The 17049-nt window shown below is 39.2% G+C and overlaps 1 protein-coding gene across 1 annotated transcript in view; it reads right to left on the bottom strand.

Moving 5' to 3' along the window:
- Positions 1-17049, bottom strand: part of EYA1 (EYA transcriptional coactivator and phosphatase 1) — a 153060-nt gene that overhangs the window by 105540 nt on the left and 30471 nt on the right. The window contains exons 3-5 of the mRNA XM_080647229.1: positions 13115-13184; positions 12655-12797; positions 8668-8805 (exon numbers count right to left, since the gene is read on the bottom strand). Of these exons, the coding sequence (XP_080503355.1) occupies positions 8668-8805; positions 12655-12797; positions 13115-13184 (351 nt within the window). The remainder of the gene's footprint in view (positions 1-8667; positions 8806-12654; positions 12798-13114; positions 13185-17049) is intronic.

The following is a 17049-nucleotide window of genomic DNA, read 5'->3' on the forward strand; positions in this document are numbered from 1 at the left end:
GTGGGAGAGTCCGATTAGGGGCAGGCTGGCAGGGGGGAGGGGCTGCAAGGTTGGCCGGCAGGCCCCACCCCCTGATTGGGCCCATTCGTTGGCCATAGTGGGTGTCAAAGCGACCAGTCGTTATGGCCGTTACAGTCGCTGGCTTTTTATATAAATATATATATTTACATATATAAGTTACTAATCAATATTTTAAGCTAATTTGTACTAAATAATTAATTAACCAGTTAATACAAATTATCTAATCCTAATTATATCTAATTAGTCCTTTCACTATCAAATAGTCTAAAAAGAGCCCTGGCTGATGTTGCTCAGTGGTTAGAGTATCGGCCCAAGGATCAAAGGGTGGCAGATTCAATTCCTGGTCAAGGGCATGCAACTGAGTTTCAGGTTCGATCCTGGGGCCTGGTTGGGGAACTTGAGGAAGGCAACCAATCCATGTGTCTCTCACATCAATGTTTCTCTCTCTCTCTCCTTCTCTCCCCTTTCCTCCCTCCCTTCCACTCTCTAAAAAACAATGGAAAAAATATCCTCAGGTGAGGATTAACAACAACAAAAAATAGTCTAAAAAGAAACCCGAGAGGTTATATAAGCAATTGGATATTTATAGACAACCCATACGAACATACACAGACTACAAAATATAATAAAACTAAAAATCTATAACATCCATTGAAGGCTTACTATGTAAGGGCTGTGTTCTTCTTTTACATGCTTTATATCTCCACAACTCGATGCTGTAAGAAGTATTCATATTCTAATTTTGTACATAAGGAAACAGAAGGTTAGGATAAGTTAAAAAAAAGTATTTTCCTTCCTAGAGACAAATGACTTTATATGAAAAGTCACCTCTAGGTAAAAAAAAAAAAAAGAGAGAGAGCAGAAATATTTTATGATAAAGTGTTTTACATTTTATGTAACATTATATCACAAAACTTCCCCAAAGTAGAACAAATCCCTACTTATAATCTATTATTTCTCAATTAAGGTGTCTGGTAGAGATGGGTTCAAGTAAAGCTCCAATAATACCCAGTATTATTCTTGGTAGAGTCTGAATTAAGTTATGCTCCAAGCAGGGTGGCTGTGGGAGTACCTTCTTACCCATTAGTTAAAAGGAAAAAATCATATCCGTCTTATTCGTTTAAATAGTTTACTATTGTGAAAAGTCATAGCCATACTTCTTTTTTGGCAGGGAAGGGGGATACTAATTTCCAGAACAAAACACTGGAAAAATCTTTCTTGCTAGAACTTCTTTAAGAGACAGACTTATTTTTCACTTCATTGCCCTCTTTTAAAACAAAGAATGTTTACATTCTGAGGGCAGATTAACTATATCATATTATGAAAAACCCTTTTCAAGTTAATTCAGTCGATAGCACCTACTGGCAGTCTTTACAGCCATAATCACTACTAGAGAGGGTGTTGGAGATGGAAGGAAGCAGGTGTCATGAGTCCACCCCTTGGAGAAAATGTACATACACACACACACATACACACACACACACTCACACACACATTCATGAAGACAACACAAAGAAACATCTGTTTGCATTACCTACATAGGCACCACATGTGTTGACATGGAGCTGCCCATGAATGAAATGACAACACCTGGTTAGACTGGAAAGAAAAACACAACTGTGCACAGAAAACGACAAGTCTCCCGATCATTTGTTTAAGGAAAGAATTAACAGTCCAGGATAGGAAATGGCATTCTTTAACTAAAACCCCAAGAATATGAATGGTGGTGAATACACCAATATGAGCACATTGGGACACAGGAAATGCTATGATTCTCATTCTCCTTTTAAGGATTGGAGGAGATGTGGGGGGGGGAGGGGGCGGGGAGACCTATTGTAAATGCAATGATCTGTATGTTTATGTCACTGGGTCTGGAGTTGGAGCTTGGGGTGAAGACTTGGGATGCTGGTACAGGGAGAGGAATAGGCTGACCATACTATATCCCAAGGCTCCCCATCGACAGTCCACTCTATTAGTTCAGGATGGGGACTGCTGTCCTGGAAACTCATCTTATTCTTGCTTCTCTAACTTGAAGCTTCTCTCTATTAGACCCCATTTCCCTTCCTTCAAGGCCTGGTTCAATTCCCATCCTTCCAATAAGCTTTCTCCAACTATTCTTCAGTTCAGTTATAACTTACACCATGTAATTTATCTCTTCATTGGAACAATACTAAACAAGTGCTCATTCGTCTTGTTTTCATCGTGATCATGACTTCTTAAATTTCTTGTTATATTGATCTCACTGCCTCACACAGGGAAGGGTAAACCATATCTGCCTCAGGCCTTCGAAGGGTTTCATCTAGGCTCAAGTGGGAGACAGAACTGGTGTTTGAAAATTTCTTCTTCTTTTTTTTAAGTTTAAAAAAGAATTTATTGGCTTATAAAATTTGGAAAGTCTGAAGCTGCATGTAGCAAGGCTGTATCTATGAATTCCAATGATGTTATCAGGTCTCTGTCCACCTCATAATTATATCTTCTTTGGCTGGTGTTTGAAAATTTCAATCTAGTGTGTTAAGTGACAGAAGAGTCCAGTGAGAATTGACTTTCATAAAGAATTGGGTGTAGGAATAGGAAAAAGTCTTTCCATAAGTGTGTGTGTGTGTGTGTGTGTGTGTGTGTGTGAGAGAGAGAGAGAGAGAGAGAGAGAGAGAGAGAGAGAGAGAGAGAGGGAGAGGAAATAGGGCAGTTTGGAAGGGTGACTTCTTAAAGGCCAACAAACAGAAAAATTCTCTTAACTTCCTTATTTGTTCAATAAAAAGAAGAATAGGGAAAGGAAAAACAATAAAACGATAATTGAGCTTATTTCTCAGATTTTATCTAGAGGACACATACTTTACTGTTTTTTTGGTTTTTTTTGTTTTTTTTTTAAGTAGAGGGTGTATAAAGGCTTATCTTAAAAAAAATACTAGATTATAATCCCTACTTTAGATTTAAATTATATAAAGAAATTAAATTCAGGACTTAGAAGTATTTGCTGGAAGGATTTAAAGTATTTCTGAATCTCCAGAAATAAAATCCAGCAGAGTTTTAAGTGAAATAAAATTTTAAACTGACCAAGCATCATGGATTTTAGACAGTTCATAAAAATCACACTGATCTCAGATATGAGTACCCTGGAGCCCACAGATGGTATAAGGCAGTGGTCGGCAAACTGCGGCTCGTGAGCCACATGCGGCTCTTTGGCCCCTTGAGTGTGGCTCTTCCACAAAATACCACGGCCTGGGCCAGTCTATTTTGAAGAAGTGGCATTAGAAGAAGTTTAAGTTTAAAAATTTGGCTCTCAAAAGTAATTTCCATCGTTGTACTGTTGATATTTGGCTCTGTTGACTAATGAGTTTGCCGACCACTGGTATAAGGAGTTCACATCCATATACTACATGGCATCCTAACAGAACATTGGCCTTATGGTACAGGTACAGACTACTAACTCTGTTAGTTCAGATATTAGCATATCATGGATATATTAATCAACATAAGATAATAGTGTTGCTTACATGTGAAAGATTTGAAATTCAGAATGCAATGACATACTATGTTTCCATAGTACATTTATAAACACATTTATAAGCAAAGAGAATGGTGATTTCCTTGTCCAAGGACACTTGCTTAGGGAGTGAGCATTATCTCCACTTCCAGGTCAGTGTTTTCCATTCTATTATGTCAAATCTACCTCTTAGGTTTTCAGATTCCGTTACATGGAAAGTGAATTATCGATTATAAAAAGTGGCATTCACTTTTGTTTATATGAACATCACAGACACACAAAGGGTAGAGACAAGGGTATCTGAGAAATTCAGTAAATAAATTTATAGTAAAACTATCATTGTAGCTCTCTTTTAGGCTACTAAATAATTTTTAAAATAAATGATATAAAGTCACCCAGAGAGAGTATATCACAAAGATTCTGTTTTCATGTCACTGTCAGGGGTCCCTACAGAGAAAGGGTGATGGTCTCGTCAACCGTAACAAACAAGAAACAGTCTTGTTGGAAGACCCTGTGCGGGTCACCAGTTCTGTAGGTGCAAAGCAACTGTAGTTTAAAAATTAACCAACCCCTTAAAACTTTCACTAGTAAATCCCTACTACTTTTTAACCGTTAAGAAGAGCCCAGTCTATGTTGATTTATAACATGATTTAAAATGCCAAGTCAAAGTGTTGTGTGTGACTTAACCTGGAGAATGTTGCCTAGCTAGAACTTCAAAAAAAAAAAAAAAAAAACTTAAAAAAATAAGAAGGTAATGTGTAGGTCAAAGGTCTACTTCACAGGGAATAAGGACTCACATTAAACACCAGAGTCCCAGCCAACAGGAAAATGCTGGGGCCTGCTGGGGCCTGTCTGTGCTTCCGATGTCCTAGAGTGTTTTCCAGCACTCGCTGGGCACGCAGGATGCTCTCTATCCCTCTGTATTTCCCCCGAAGCCCGCTTCTCTCCCTCCCTGGCCTCCTCGCCATGGGCTGTGTCCATCAACGGGCACGATCTATGTGGCAGAAGTTCGCACAGCTCCCTGGGGAAAAGCCTCAAAGGCCAGATGGGCTATTGAAGACCAACATTTCCCCCTTCCTTATGAGAAGGATTTTAAATGACCAAGTTTTCTTTTTCACCCCAGTTACAGTTTCTCTATTCTTAAGAGAATTTTAAACTTCAGTAGGAAAGACTGCAAAGCCTTTACGTTGATCTTTCTTGATCTATGTTTATATATTTTAAATTAAAAACTTATATAAACAATAATATTGGTATGAATCTCTGATCAATTATTGGTATAACTAACTGGATCGCAAAAGATTTCCATATAACTTTCAGCACGTGTCATTTGAAATATCAGATGATGCTAAAAGAACTGAAATGGAATATGACTTTTAAAAAATCAACTTACGAAAAAAAAAATCCTAGAATGCAAGAAAAGACACAAACTAAAATATAGGTATGAAAGGCAAAGCGATTGTGGACATCAGAGCTAGCTGCAATAATAACTCTTGCCTACCGTCATTTTACACCAGAAAGTGCAAATGTCAAATGCTCTGTCATAGCAGATTATGAAAAAAGTATAATATACATTTTCTTAAAACCCTATTATTTTGGAGTTTGGTATTGTCCCTTTTGAAAAATACCATTTCTCTAGTGAATGAAAAACTTTAACAGTGCACTTTGCTAAGCAGTTTTGAGGTTGTAAATGACTGATAAACTGAAATACTTCATCTATCTATTTGAAAAGCTACAGAGAGGCAGCCCCCCCTTATTAGATTATTATTATTAGCTCACTCCCTCTTCAAAACGAACCCCAGAGAAGTGTGGTGCAGATTGCCGCGGAGTTATGCCCTCTTCCAAGCCCCGTTAGCAAGTCTCTGCCCTTAATTTATTATCTCTCCTCACTGGTTTTGAACCCCAATCTCTTTAACAGAACGAACAACACTGTATACAAAGAGGGAGTTAGAATTTGTGTTATTTTCTCCTCTAAGCAAGAGCAATAAAGCCTTAGGAAAATAAACAAGGCCTCTGGGTCCCGGACGTGTGCATCTGTGCAGCCCCTTCCATCTGTCACGGGGAATCCTGATCCCTTCTTGGTGCAGAAGACAGGAACGTCCCGCACCATCACTGCTACTCTGGGGCAATAAAACACTCAGATAGGCTTTCTCACCACCACCCGATTCTGGGAGGGCACCCATCAGCTCCACTCCACCTACCAGTATGGGCACAAGGGAAGACTGACTTGAATAACCCACAATAATGAACTAATCAGGGTTTTTATTATGCTAACGTCCAAATTCCTTTCTCCAAACGAAGAGAACTAGAGTTCTTATGAATCTTAATTTCTGTCATTGTGTCAGAGGCCTCTCCACTTCCAACAACATTTGTAAATTTCAGACATGCAACTAGATAGCAGAGATGAAATATGAGTAGAAATGGTCTCTACCTGCAAATGTCTGGAATCAACAGAACTAAGTTATTAGGGAAAACTGGGCCTGCATCAAAGCTGAAACTTAACCCTTAACCAGTTAAGTGGCTTAATTTTAATTGTGTGTGGGTGTGGTGTGTGTGTGAAAATTTTTCGCATTTCTTTACCTCAGACTGCTAAATAAAATTCATTTTCTTCATATGACTGAATCTCTGTGGTGGAGGGAAGTGTAAGTCTATGCTGTGGGGGTAAATGGGTGGTGATACCAGCAAAAGGATCAGAACTTGCAGTTCTAAAAAATTGTAACTAAAGCTTGATGTCAACTCAGATGCCTCTTTACATGAAAGGAGAATAAGACTTGCTTGTGACAATCTGGGCAGATATTCTGTGAAACTGGTCAATAAATCAAAGGCTGAAGCAGTTTCTCCTAAGTGGTTTTCCTGCCCTTAGTACATGTACACACACAGACACACACACACACAGACACACACACACACACACAACACCACCATCACCATGCTCCCCCTCTGCTTCATTCTCACTGTTAATGCCCTCTGATCGGCCAGCAGCATTGAAAACACTCTACACCATCTGTACAGCTGACCCCGGGGTCTCAGGCATCCTTTGTCCATCCACACTCATCCATTCTGCTAACTCATTTGCATAAGGTTTGTCAATGGTGTGTGAAGACCTCCACACACCATTCGAAAACTTCTTCCAGAAACATGGAGGCTGACTCTGGGAGCAGGAAGATGTCAAAAACTAATAAAGATTTCTCTTCCTTGGGGTGAACTCTACAGTTGTCTATAAACAAAAACATTTTGTCTTTCTCAATTAAACTTAATTTTCTGATCTTTCACTAAACGTACAAAAGAGCTAAAGCAGAAATAGGAATTTCCAGCAATCTTGCAGCAAAGGTGAATGCCATTTCCCAGTCTCATGTTTTACTTCATGAGCTTTTGGTATTGGTACAAGATGAGATCGATATCAGTAAAAAATCAGTTATTAATTAAAAATAACAGTTTGGAAATTTTTATAAAAATAATCTTAGAAATTATAGAAATTTTTATATTTAAAACAAGGTGTATTGAAAAGACACTCTTACCTTGATAGACTCCCACAACAGGGCACACAAAATCATTTAATAATGGTGGATCTTTTTTATCATGTGTTTAATAATTAAGAAATATATATTAAACAGAATCTAATTATTTACCCAAATTTGTCCATAAGGAATCTATAACATAATTATACAGCATCACACTGGGCAGTTAAGTTTCAAGTTAATAGCATATTTCCTGGCTTGATTGTGGACATCATGTTATGTCCAATAATCTAAAATTGAGTGAAGTGTCATTATAGAAATACCCATACGAAAAATTAACTCAGTCACAGAAAATGAGTTCTAAAATCCCTCCAGAAAGGCTACTCAACAAAGGGACACACAAAACCACAAATAAGTTTTAATGCAATATCCAATAAGCCCAGACGCAATGAAGCCTCTGGGTAGAAAGGCAATCCTCTATTCAATGCTACAAATAAATGTCCTTCTTTATTTTTTTTTTTTTAATAAAGAGTTTGGTTTTTTCCTCCAAATTAACTTTTTTTTCTCCTTCACTGCTATTCTTCTCTCTATTCTAACACTATGATTATACTTGATGGCTGGTTAGTCCTCTTAGAACTGTTTCTGCTGCATATGCTTGAGGACAGAAAGATAAAAATGACTCCCAAGTGTAAGATTTCTCAAACTCTCAGGGGTGCAGGACGAGTTTTCACCCTAATCCTTCCTAGGCTGACAATTCAGGAACTTACAATAGTCAAATATTACTCACAGAATGAAATGAAAAAAGAAAAGACACAGAGAGTACAAGTCCCATTTCTTAAAAATTAAGATTTGATTTAATCAATATAAGATTGGCTAGTGACTGACTGGAGAAATGTCTAAACGTGTACTTGAAAATTTCTGTAAGCTCATTTTGGGCTGGTAATCAAGAGGCTGCAGATAGGTGCTTACACTAGTTTGATCTCCAGGTTTAAAACCAGAACCCAGGGACTGGTCCTTGGAAGCCCTCTCTTGAAGATGCACTAGTGGCTATCCATTTCTCTTGGACTTTGGTAGATCATTTTAGTCAACGCATATCACATACTCTTATTTCTAGAGCTGTGGTAATAAAAATGAAGAAAACGTAGTCCTTTTACTTTTTTAAAGTTGATTTTAGGGAGAAGGGAGAGAGAGAGAAACACTGATGTGAGAGAGAAACATCAATTGGTTGCCTCCCGCAAATGCCTAGACCGAGGATCGAACCCACAACCTGAGTAAGTGTCCTTACCAGGACTCAAACTGCCACCTTCTGGTGTAAGGGACAATGCTCCAATGTCTTGCACCACACCAGCCAGGGTGAAAACTAAGCCCTTTTAGAAAAGCTGATGGCCACAGCAAGAGCCAGAGTTTTTAGCATATGTCACCAGAAGCAAGGGCAGAAAACTTTGAGTTCACAGAGAATTCTGGAGCTTTTTGAAAAGAAGCTGGGAGATCATTCCGTCTAACCCCTTGGCATTATAAATGTGCAAATTTAGGCCTGGAGAATAGGTAAGTGAAGAGCAAAAGTAGAATCAGGTATCTTGCCTCTAAGCACAATCCCCTTTCCACCATCACCCACTCCTTCCATGGACCTTCAGATTCTACTTTAGTAAGTACCTACTGGCCTACAGGGTTCACACAGGGCGGGGCGACGTCAGTGTGCATACAGACCTTGCATCTGGTAGCTGTACGGTGCCTGTCCAGGTTGAGGGGTACCGAAGCTGGTGCCATAGCTGAGAAAGCCTGTCTGTCCAGGTGACTGAGACTGTGACAATCCACCTTCAGTCTTGATGCCTGCCCACAATGCACCTAAATCAGTTAGTGATAGCTTATCTATCTGTTCATTTCCAAAAACTGGTAAATATGCAAAAACACTCACACAACTGTTTGTCTCAAATGCTTCCCAATATTGCCTCAATAATCAAGTGTATATATGCTTAGAGTGGAATACCCTAAAGTATAACTTCAATTTAAAAAACTGGATTATTGCAGATTTGAATGCCTACTCACATTGTTCTTTCTTAGTGTTTTTCTGAATTCCATTTTCTATGAAATTAAACTCTAGTGATAGCACTTTAATACTTATTTTATTGTTTTACAAGAGTTTAAGATCATCTTTCTCCTCTATAGTCAAGAAATAGTCATAACTAAACTTTAAAGTATTCCAAAAGTTGCTGTGTTGATGAAGGTCAGAATCAAAATCCTTTTTTCCCCTCTAAAAGTAATTAGATTCTCAAGCCTCATAGCATTTTCTTTCTTTACTTTTTTACCACAAGGATGTTTTTAGTACACACTTATTTTGAAGTCAGAGGAGGCAATTTTGGGCACAGAATAAGCCACACAAGGGAAAAACTTCCCAATATTCAGATCCTAGCAGGAAATAAGCACACAAAAAGCAGGATATTAAGAACTAAATCTTGTAGAACAGCAGAGTGACTTACAAACAAGTGAAGTTGCCCAATAGTTCCCATTTTGTCCCTTGTAGTTTTAAGTATTTATTCAAATATATTTTTAAGGTTGCTAATCAACTGACTTAATTTTTTATCAAGTTGTATATTTTAAAAATATCTTTAAATATTTTTAAAATTTTCAATTATTATATTATATTAATTTTAGGTATACAACCCAGTGAATAGACATTTACATAATTTATGATCACCCCGATAAATTGAGTACCTACCTGGCATCATAACTACTTATTACAATTCAAACAGAATTGGTTCAAGTGTCGCCTAAAGTACACATTCTTTTTGTTGTATTGTAATAGAAATAATGTATTTGTGGCCTCCAAGTACTTCCTAAAGCATCAGTTTGACATCCTAGTTTCAGGACTCGGGTCTGGCAGGATTGCTGTACAGGCTCAGCCCTGGATCCTAATTAAAGACAGTCACGAAAGTTCCCAATTGTCCTTCATTCCCACAGAGGGAGGGGAGGAAAATTTCTGCCAAGGGAATTCACATTTTTGAAAAATTTTACTTTGCACTTCAGATAAATGGTATCTTTGGGATCTAGAATACACAGTAGTCTCACTGTTTATTTCCATTTTAGGGGAATTGCATCAGTAGAATGAAGTAGGTGATTTTCCTGAGGCAGTAGAAGAATCTGACTCTTGGCTGAGAGAGCCTCCTCTAATTCCTGCAGTATCACTAAGTAACCTCATAATGGCCATGACATTTAAGTCTTACCCTTAATGTTTTAAAAAATGTGATTTTCTTGGTATAGGTAATCCCAACCAATGAATAACCCATCCGTATAAATGGCCCCTGGAAAAACAATCCCTGGGGCAGGGGGTGTGATGGCTCTAGAACCGCCTGCTCTTCCCATATTGTCACAATAGGGATCGCCCCCCTCCTCTCTCCATCGAGGCTATAATGACCTGTTTCCAGTCTCTACCTGTGCCACCTCTGCCGTTAGCCTGGAGGGATGGGAATCTTTGTGTTAGAAACGGGTAAGGAAAAGCAGGAAGAGGTAGAAAAGGCCCATAGCCATACCTATCGCTGTAGCTTCTACCCACAAACTGGTAAATCCATCTCATTTATCAACTCCAAGCAGGTCTAGTGAAGGCTAGTATGAGCTCTTCTTCCCCACTGATCTATTGTTCTAACTATGAAAAGATTTGCCTATCTTTTCTTACAGGGTCTCAGTAAAAAGTCAGGGGGCACAAATCCTTGGAGAAAATCTTTTAAGACCATTGGAACCTTGACTATCAGTAGTTAAAAACCCTGAACTATGTGCTCATGCAATGGGGAGAAGGCTGCCATATTTCTTGATGCACTGACCCCAGAAAAAGATAAAATGCCTGGTCAGAAGCACTGGGGGCATCCCTTTGTAGTCAAGGCCCAAGCAGAGAAGACAGAAGGTGATCAGGAAACTTCTAAGGACTGAGAATCCTTCCCAGAAGATTTATAAGCATGGAAGGCCCAGGGATCAAAGCCCTTTACAAGGAGCCTTGCTCTGACCTCCTCCCCAGCCCTACCTGTCGTTATTAAACTTCCCATCCTTACTCTACTAGTTCTGATTCCAATCTCAGAAACTATGCTCCTCTCATCCACCAGGAACAACTGTTTCAGACAACAGGGACATTTGCTAATGGTTTAGAACCGGAGGAGTCCCTACACCGCAGCCCAGATGTGGGCAATGGGCCCTACCATGACTGAATGAACGGGAGAGAGTGTGAGAGGCAGCCCAAGCAGCACCAGGAATGGTACCTTCCCACAACAGCGCTGGCAGGTATACAGAACGCTAGCATGGCCTATACTGGAGACAACACTGAAACTTCAAATCGTCAGCTTACAATGAAATCTGAGAACATACACTGGGGAATCCCTAACTCACATTATAGAACTAAAGCTCCACCATTCATAGATCCTTTTAGCAAAAGAATAGTTAAAAAGTAAATTATAGATAAATCTGATGTATAGCTAATATTATTTTGAGAAACCTTGAGTCAAAGTTATGGAAATGAAAGACAATTCTAGGAAGTCCATTGTATGGCTGTTTTTAAAGTCTAGTTTAAAAACATTTGACTAGATCACAGTCAGTGCAGATAGTTTTGAAATAAAACTATAAAGGGTAAAGTCATAGATAGATAATTTAGATTTCAATTTCTAGATATTTTATAAGAAATTTATATATAGTTGCCTTGGTTTGGGGTAAAGACAGAAAATGAAAGAAATGAAGTAATTTACCTTCTAATTATTAATGAAATGCTTAAAAACATTTCTTTCAATATACCGCAGGAAAAATATTACAAAACAATAGCAGCAGAAACATAATTAGAATATTGATCACAAAATATAACACTTTGCAATAAGCACAGAATTACTTATTCTACCAGTTCTTTCCTCCAAAATTAACATACTTTTTCTTGATAAGGTTTTATGTATTTCTTCATAAAATGCCAATAATTCATACATTTCTATTCAAATGGGTTGCAATTTGTTTAAAATTAGAATTGCAATTCAACTGAAGAAAGGGTATTTTGAAATCCTAAGATTCTGTAAAAGTAAACTTTGAGGTTTTGCCTGACTTAATTTTAAAGGACAGGTCTCGACCCTGTAACAATTGAGCTAAATTACATGGAGATTCAGATAATCTGCAGGTGAGGAGGAATAAACGGAGGTGAGCTTGAACCGCTTCCTGATTTGCCTCTTTCAAGTGCAGCCCGCGCCGAGCTGTGTAGCTCACTTTTCCTAACGGCGGATAACGCTGAAATGTGATCACACTGCCACCCTGGAGTTCAGAGCGAGGGTTTGTTGAATTCCGCTTGTACTTCCCTAATCATAGCCAGGCATCTGATAAATAGGAAATGAATCTTTACCCCAAAAGACTTCATTCACAGACATTTTATCGCAAATATGCACCCACATACTTTGGATTCCAGAGCCAAGCACTCAAATGGCAAATGAAGAGGGGGATATAAATAGAAGGAAATGAGACCAAGAGGGCCTATGACCCACGCCATCTATTTGCCACCTCTGACCTCAATATAAGCAGCCACCAGGTCTCCCAATGTTCATTTGAAACAATCACATTAGGAAAGGAGACACAAAAGGTGACAGCACTTTCTAAAGTGGCCCAAGATGACAGTCTTTCCGTGCCACTCAGGTATGCCCACCCGATAATGGTAGCCCTAAACTGAAAATCGGACTTACTCACCATATGAGGAAATTCCGTATGGCTGTCCCGGCTGTGGGTAGGTGGCGTAGGCTGTGGCCTGCTGCATTCCTGTGGTGAACTGTGTTTGCCCATATGCAGCCATAGTTTGTGAGGAAGGGGTAGGGAGAATATGTGGGTATGCTCTGCTATTTGTCAGAAATGACAGAAAATGAAAGCCCATGCATTAGATGGAAACATGCAAGGAAACCGATTCACAAGCATTTCACAAATTTCAGTTAGACTATCTCTGCAAGTACAAGTTCAAATGTAAGATACAAAGTGCTGAGAGACCGCCGTCTCCACCAAGTGAGGCCCAAAACAAATTTGCGTAAATACATTAAAGTCTCTATGAAATGCACTTGAGTTTAAATTAAGATGTAACGTGGGCACAAGACATGACTGGAAATAAGGTAAAAGACTACTCAGAAAAAGCTACTTGTGGAGAGAAAATACATCTTACTTGGAAGGATAGATCTGTGGTGGGGAGAACTGGTGAGTTGGTCTTGGGCTGAAGCTGCTGCTCCCAATTGCTGAAAAAAAAAAAAAAAAAGAAATGCACAATGATCAAAGCAAAATACAAAATATGTATCAAGCAGGGATATAGTGTGAACTGTAGGTTGACCATAGAGACCTTTCTAACCTGTAGAAACCAAGCCAACCTAATAGAAAGTAAAACCGCATTAAGAAACCTATAGGAACTGATTAAGTGGTTTTAAGTTTAAACGAACTCTTAGAAAACATAGTCACAATCTTCTAAAATACCTGCCAGCATGCTGTGATGGGTTTTTCGGTGGGAGAACTTGCAGAGTACAAGGAGTCCTGGCTACTGTTGGGAACGATGCTGAAAGGGGAGATGTGAAGTGGGATTGCAGGGCTGGGAAGGACCCAGAAGGTCACCTGGCCTATTGTTTCTGCTCAACGGGAACACACACCTGGGACTGGATTACCATGAAACACGGTCTAATCTTCTCTCCAGTGAGCAGAAATAGGACAGGTCCTCATTTGCCTGCACTGATTTAGCAATATTTCTTAGTGAAAACGCATTCCTATAACTATCTTAAGTTTCTCAAGTTGCAAGCTGAGCCTGTTTTTTCTTGGCTGAGGTGGGTGTTCCTTTGCCTTCAGTTATAGGTGCTCAACTTCAGTATTCTACTAAAAAGCTGTGTGTGTGTGTGTGTGTGTGTGTGTGTTTTCAAAGGGGGCATTCAAGCAGAATTTTGTTTCCAAAAATCACATACATTTAGTTCATTATGTCTCAGAAATATACTAAATTCTTCTATCAAATGTTCTCTTGCATTCCTTCTGAACAAAAGAAACACAAATCCATTTTTGCTAACATCAGACCTTAAATGGTAGTTTTCAGCTTCTTTCGCCATACATAAGGGCTATTTATCTATATACATCTATATACATTTTTAATTACATACATGCAGACATGTATAATATATATTATATATGTATTTTATATAATATATAATGTAATGTATATATATAGTTTCCCTCAAACTCTCTCTATTCTCTGCCTAGCTGAGATGTATATTCTTTGACTCTTTGGGTAAATTATCACCAGATGTAATATGTTTCTTTTCTTCTTCACTAATAATTCCTCTCTTCAGAGGTTCTATTATTTATTCACTGTAATCTTCATTAAAACCCTTCTCAAGGTTCCATGCACTCAAAGTTTTATATATTAGTTTTATATATTGTTCATGACATCACATCAGTACATTTATGCCTCTCAAATGTAATTTCCTAGCTCGTGTTCGGGAGAACAGTGGTGGCACTAAACTAGAATCTCGAAATCTATGACTACCCCTCTCCTTGGAAAGCCAGCAGCCCCAACCCAGTGACAACAGAATAGATCTGGACTGGCACCCCTTCTTCTAGCTGCCAGACTTCAACCCTGTGGTGAGACGGGGTCCACACTAAAGAAATGGCTGGCCAACCCACTGATGTCCCTCTGTCCTCAGGCACCTGTTGAGCCACTACTTTGTTCCGGCATCGACTAGGTGCTACAGGTGTAAAGACAAGTTCTGCCTGTCACACGCAGGGAGGGGGCACACAAATAGCCTTGGGAGGGTTAGTTAAATATTGCCGTTTAGAGAAGGGAGGGATTTGTGAGAGAACACCAGGACCCAAGGACTACCACTTGCCAAGGTCACCTGTGACTACAACCTTTTCTACTCCCGTTTTCTAAGCCTGAATAGAAACCAAGGGCAAAGTAGATTCATCCCACAGAGTCCCTGCACAATCACAGCTAAAGATAAAATTTTTAAAAATAACACTATGACCAAAAGAATTACACAAATGCCATCTGATGACGGAAACCACAGAAACCCCTTTTTATTCTTTTCTAGCTCTATCCCTGTGTTTTTCAAATTGTGAGCTGGGACTCATAAAAAGATCATAAACTCAACTTTATAGGTTACACCCAGCAATGTTTTGTTTCCAACAGAATAATAAAATAGAAGATATCAAAGTTATTACACAGGGTATGACAAGTTCTATGAGGCTCTAAATTAGATTAAACACATAGTCGATGTGTGCACACATGACAAAAGAGATTTGAAAGGCTGCAGTGTGTGGTAATTAAACACATATTCTGGAATCAGAATTTAATTTCAGCTCCGATTTAAGTTCTGACTCTTCTATGTGGTCTTAGTCAAGTGACTTGAACCCTCTCAGCCTTGATATGTTCTCATGTAAAATGATGGCAATAATACTACCAGTAGGAGTGTTGTGAGGACTAAATGAAATAATCAACATAAAGTGCATAATACAGTGTTTCTATAATATGTTTACTTTCTCAGACACCCAGATAACCACTATCTCTGTCCAAAATTTGCCATTCCTTTTATATTTTTAATTACATTCAATGGACAGCATCACCTTCTATTCAGCAAAATGCTTAAAAGCAGGTTTCTTTCCCCCCATTTACATCTGGGGGTAGAAATGAAGTAACACATCCAAGTGTCTAAATGAGAAAGTATTTCCGCCAGCCTGACTCTTTCCATCGAAACTTACTAGTACTATCTCTTGACAGCTTACATAGAGACTAGAAACCTCAAAATCATCTCATTTTCCCTTCTTCTTTTTCATGACTCTCAAGTCACCCATCCCAAATCCAGAAATTGCCTGTTGAGCTTCCTGCATCCTCCATCCCATCTCTCCCTTCCCAGTTCAGGTCCTCAGTATGTCTCACCTGGACAACCGCAACTGCCCCCAAGCTTCTGTCCCTGCGTCCCACCCATCACCCATTGTCTCCCACTGCTGTCACTGCAGTGATCTTTCTCCAATGGAAACTTCATGATCATTCTCCAGCCTGCAGTCTCACCACTGTGCTCACATGATCCACAGGAAAAATTCCAAACCCTTGGCAGAGTACAGGAAGGGCTGCAAGCTTCCACCCTCCCCTGGGTTTAGTGTTCCATAGCCTCCCTGGATGCGAGGATGCCCCATCCATGCCCTGCATTTCCATGTCCTCTCAATTGCTCTTTATACACGACCTTCTGCCTCGCAATGCTCTTCTTTCCTCTCCTGACAAACACTTACCGCTCTGTTGGGACTAAAACATCATTGTCTCTTTAGGATAATGGCTGCCTTCTCTTTACTTTCTTAAAATGCTGTGAACAATGGCAATGCAGCACTCAACACGTTGCCTCGCAGTCAGCATATATAGCCTCTAGATGTTGGATTTCTCTGCTAACCATGAGTTTCTGAGACCAAGGACCACTTACTCTGTCTCAGCACCTGATGGGGCCCGACATGTGGTAAGTAATCAATAAACAATATTTGGCCCACCTGGTGTGGCTCAGTGGTTGAGCATCAACCTATGAACCAGGTCAGGGCACATGCTCAGGTTGTGGGCTTGATTCTAGTGTGGGGCATACAGGAGGCAGTTGATCAATGATTCTCCCTCATCATAGATGTTTCTGTCTCTCTCTCCCTCTTCCTTCCTCTCTCTGCAATCAATAAAAATATATTTTAAAATAAACAATATGTGTTCAATGAGATTGTGAGATTTAGGTCATGAGCAAAGTAGATATTTTAAAAACCATGACTACTTGAAAAATGGTTAAATTTTTAAAAGTTATTTATAAACATGCACAATAAACTTAACTCTATCTCTTTGGCAATAGAAACTGGACTAAATAGTATTCTTGTGAAGTAAATGTGAGTAAGAACCTGCAATGCTGCCCAACTGTCTTGTTGCTACTTCCCTCACTACGTGGACCAAAAATTATTGAGTATTTAATGCTGTATCTTTTGGGCTTTCTCAAAATCCAAATCCCTGCCATCTCTGTGTGGTCTGAAGTCAAGCATCTTCCATCATAAGCCTCAAGTATCTTATCCCCTTAATTGCTTAAAACACCCTTGAAAACGGTGATCTAGGAA

Source organism: Plecotus auritus (genome assembly GCF_963455305.1).
Source record: "Plecotus auritus genome assembly, chromosome: 11".
NCBI lineage: Eukaryota > Metazoa > Chordata > Mammalia > Chiroptera > Vespertilionidae > Plecotus > Plecotus auritus.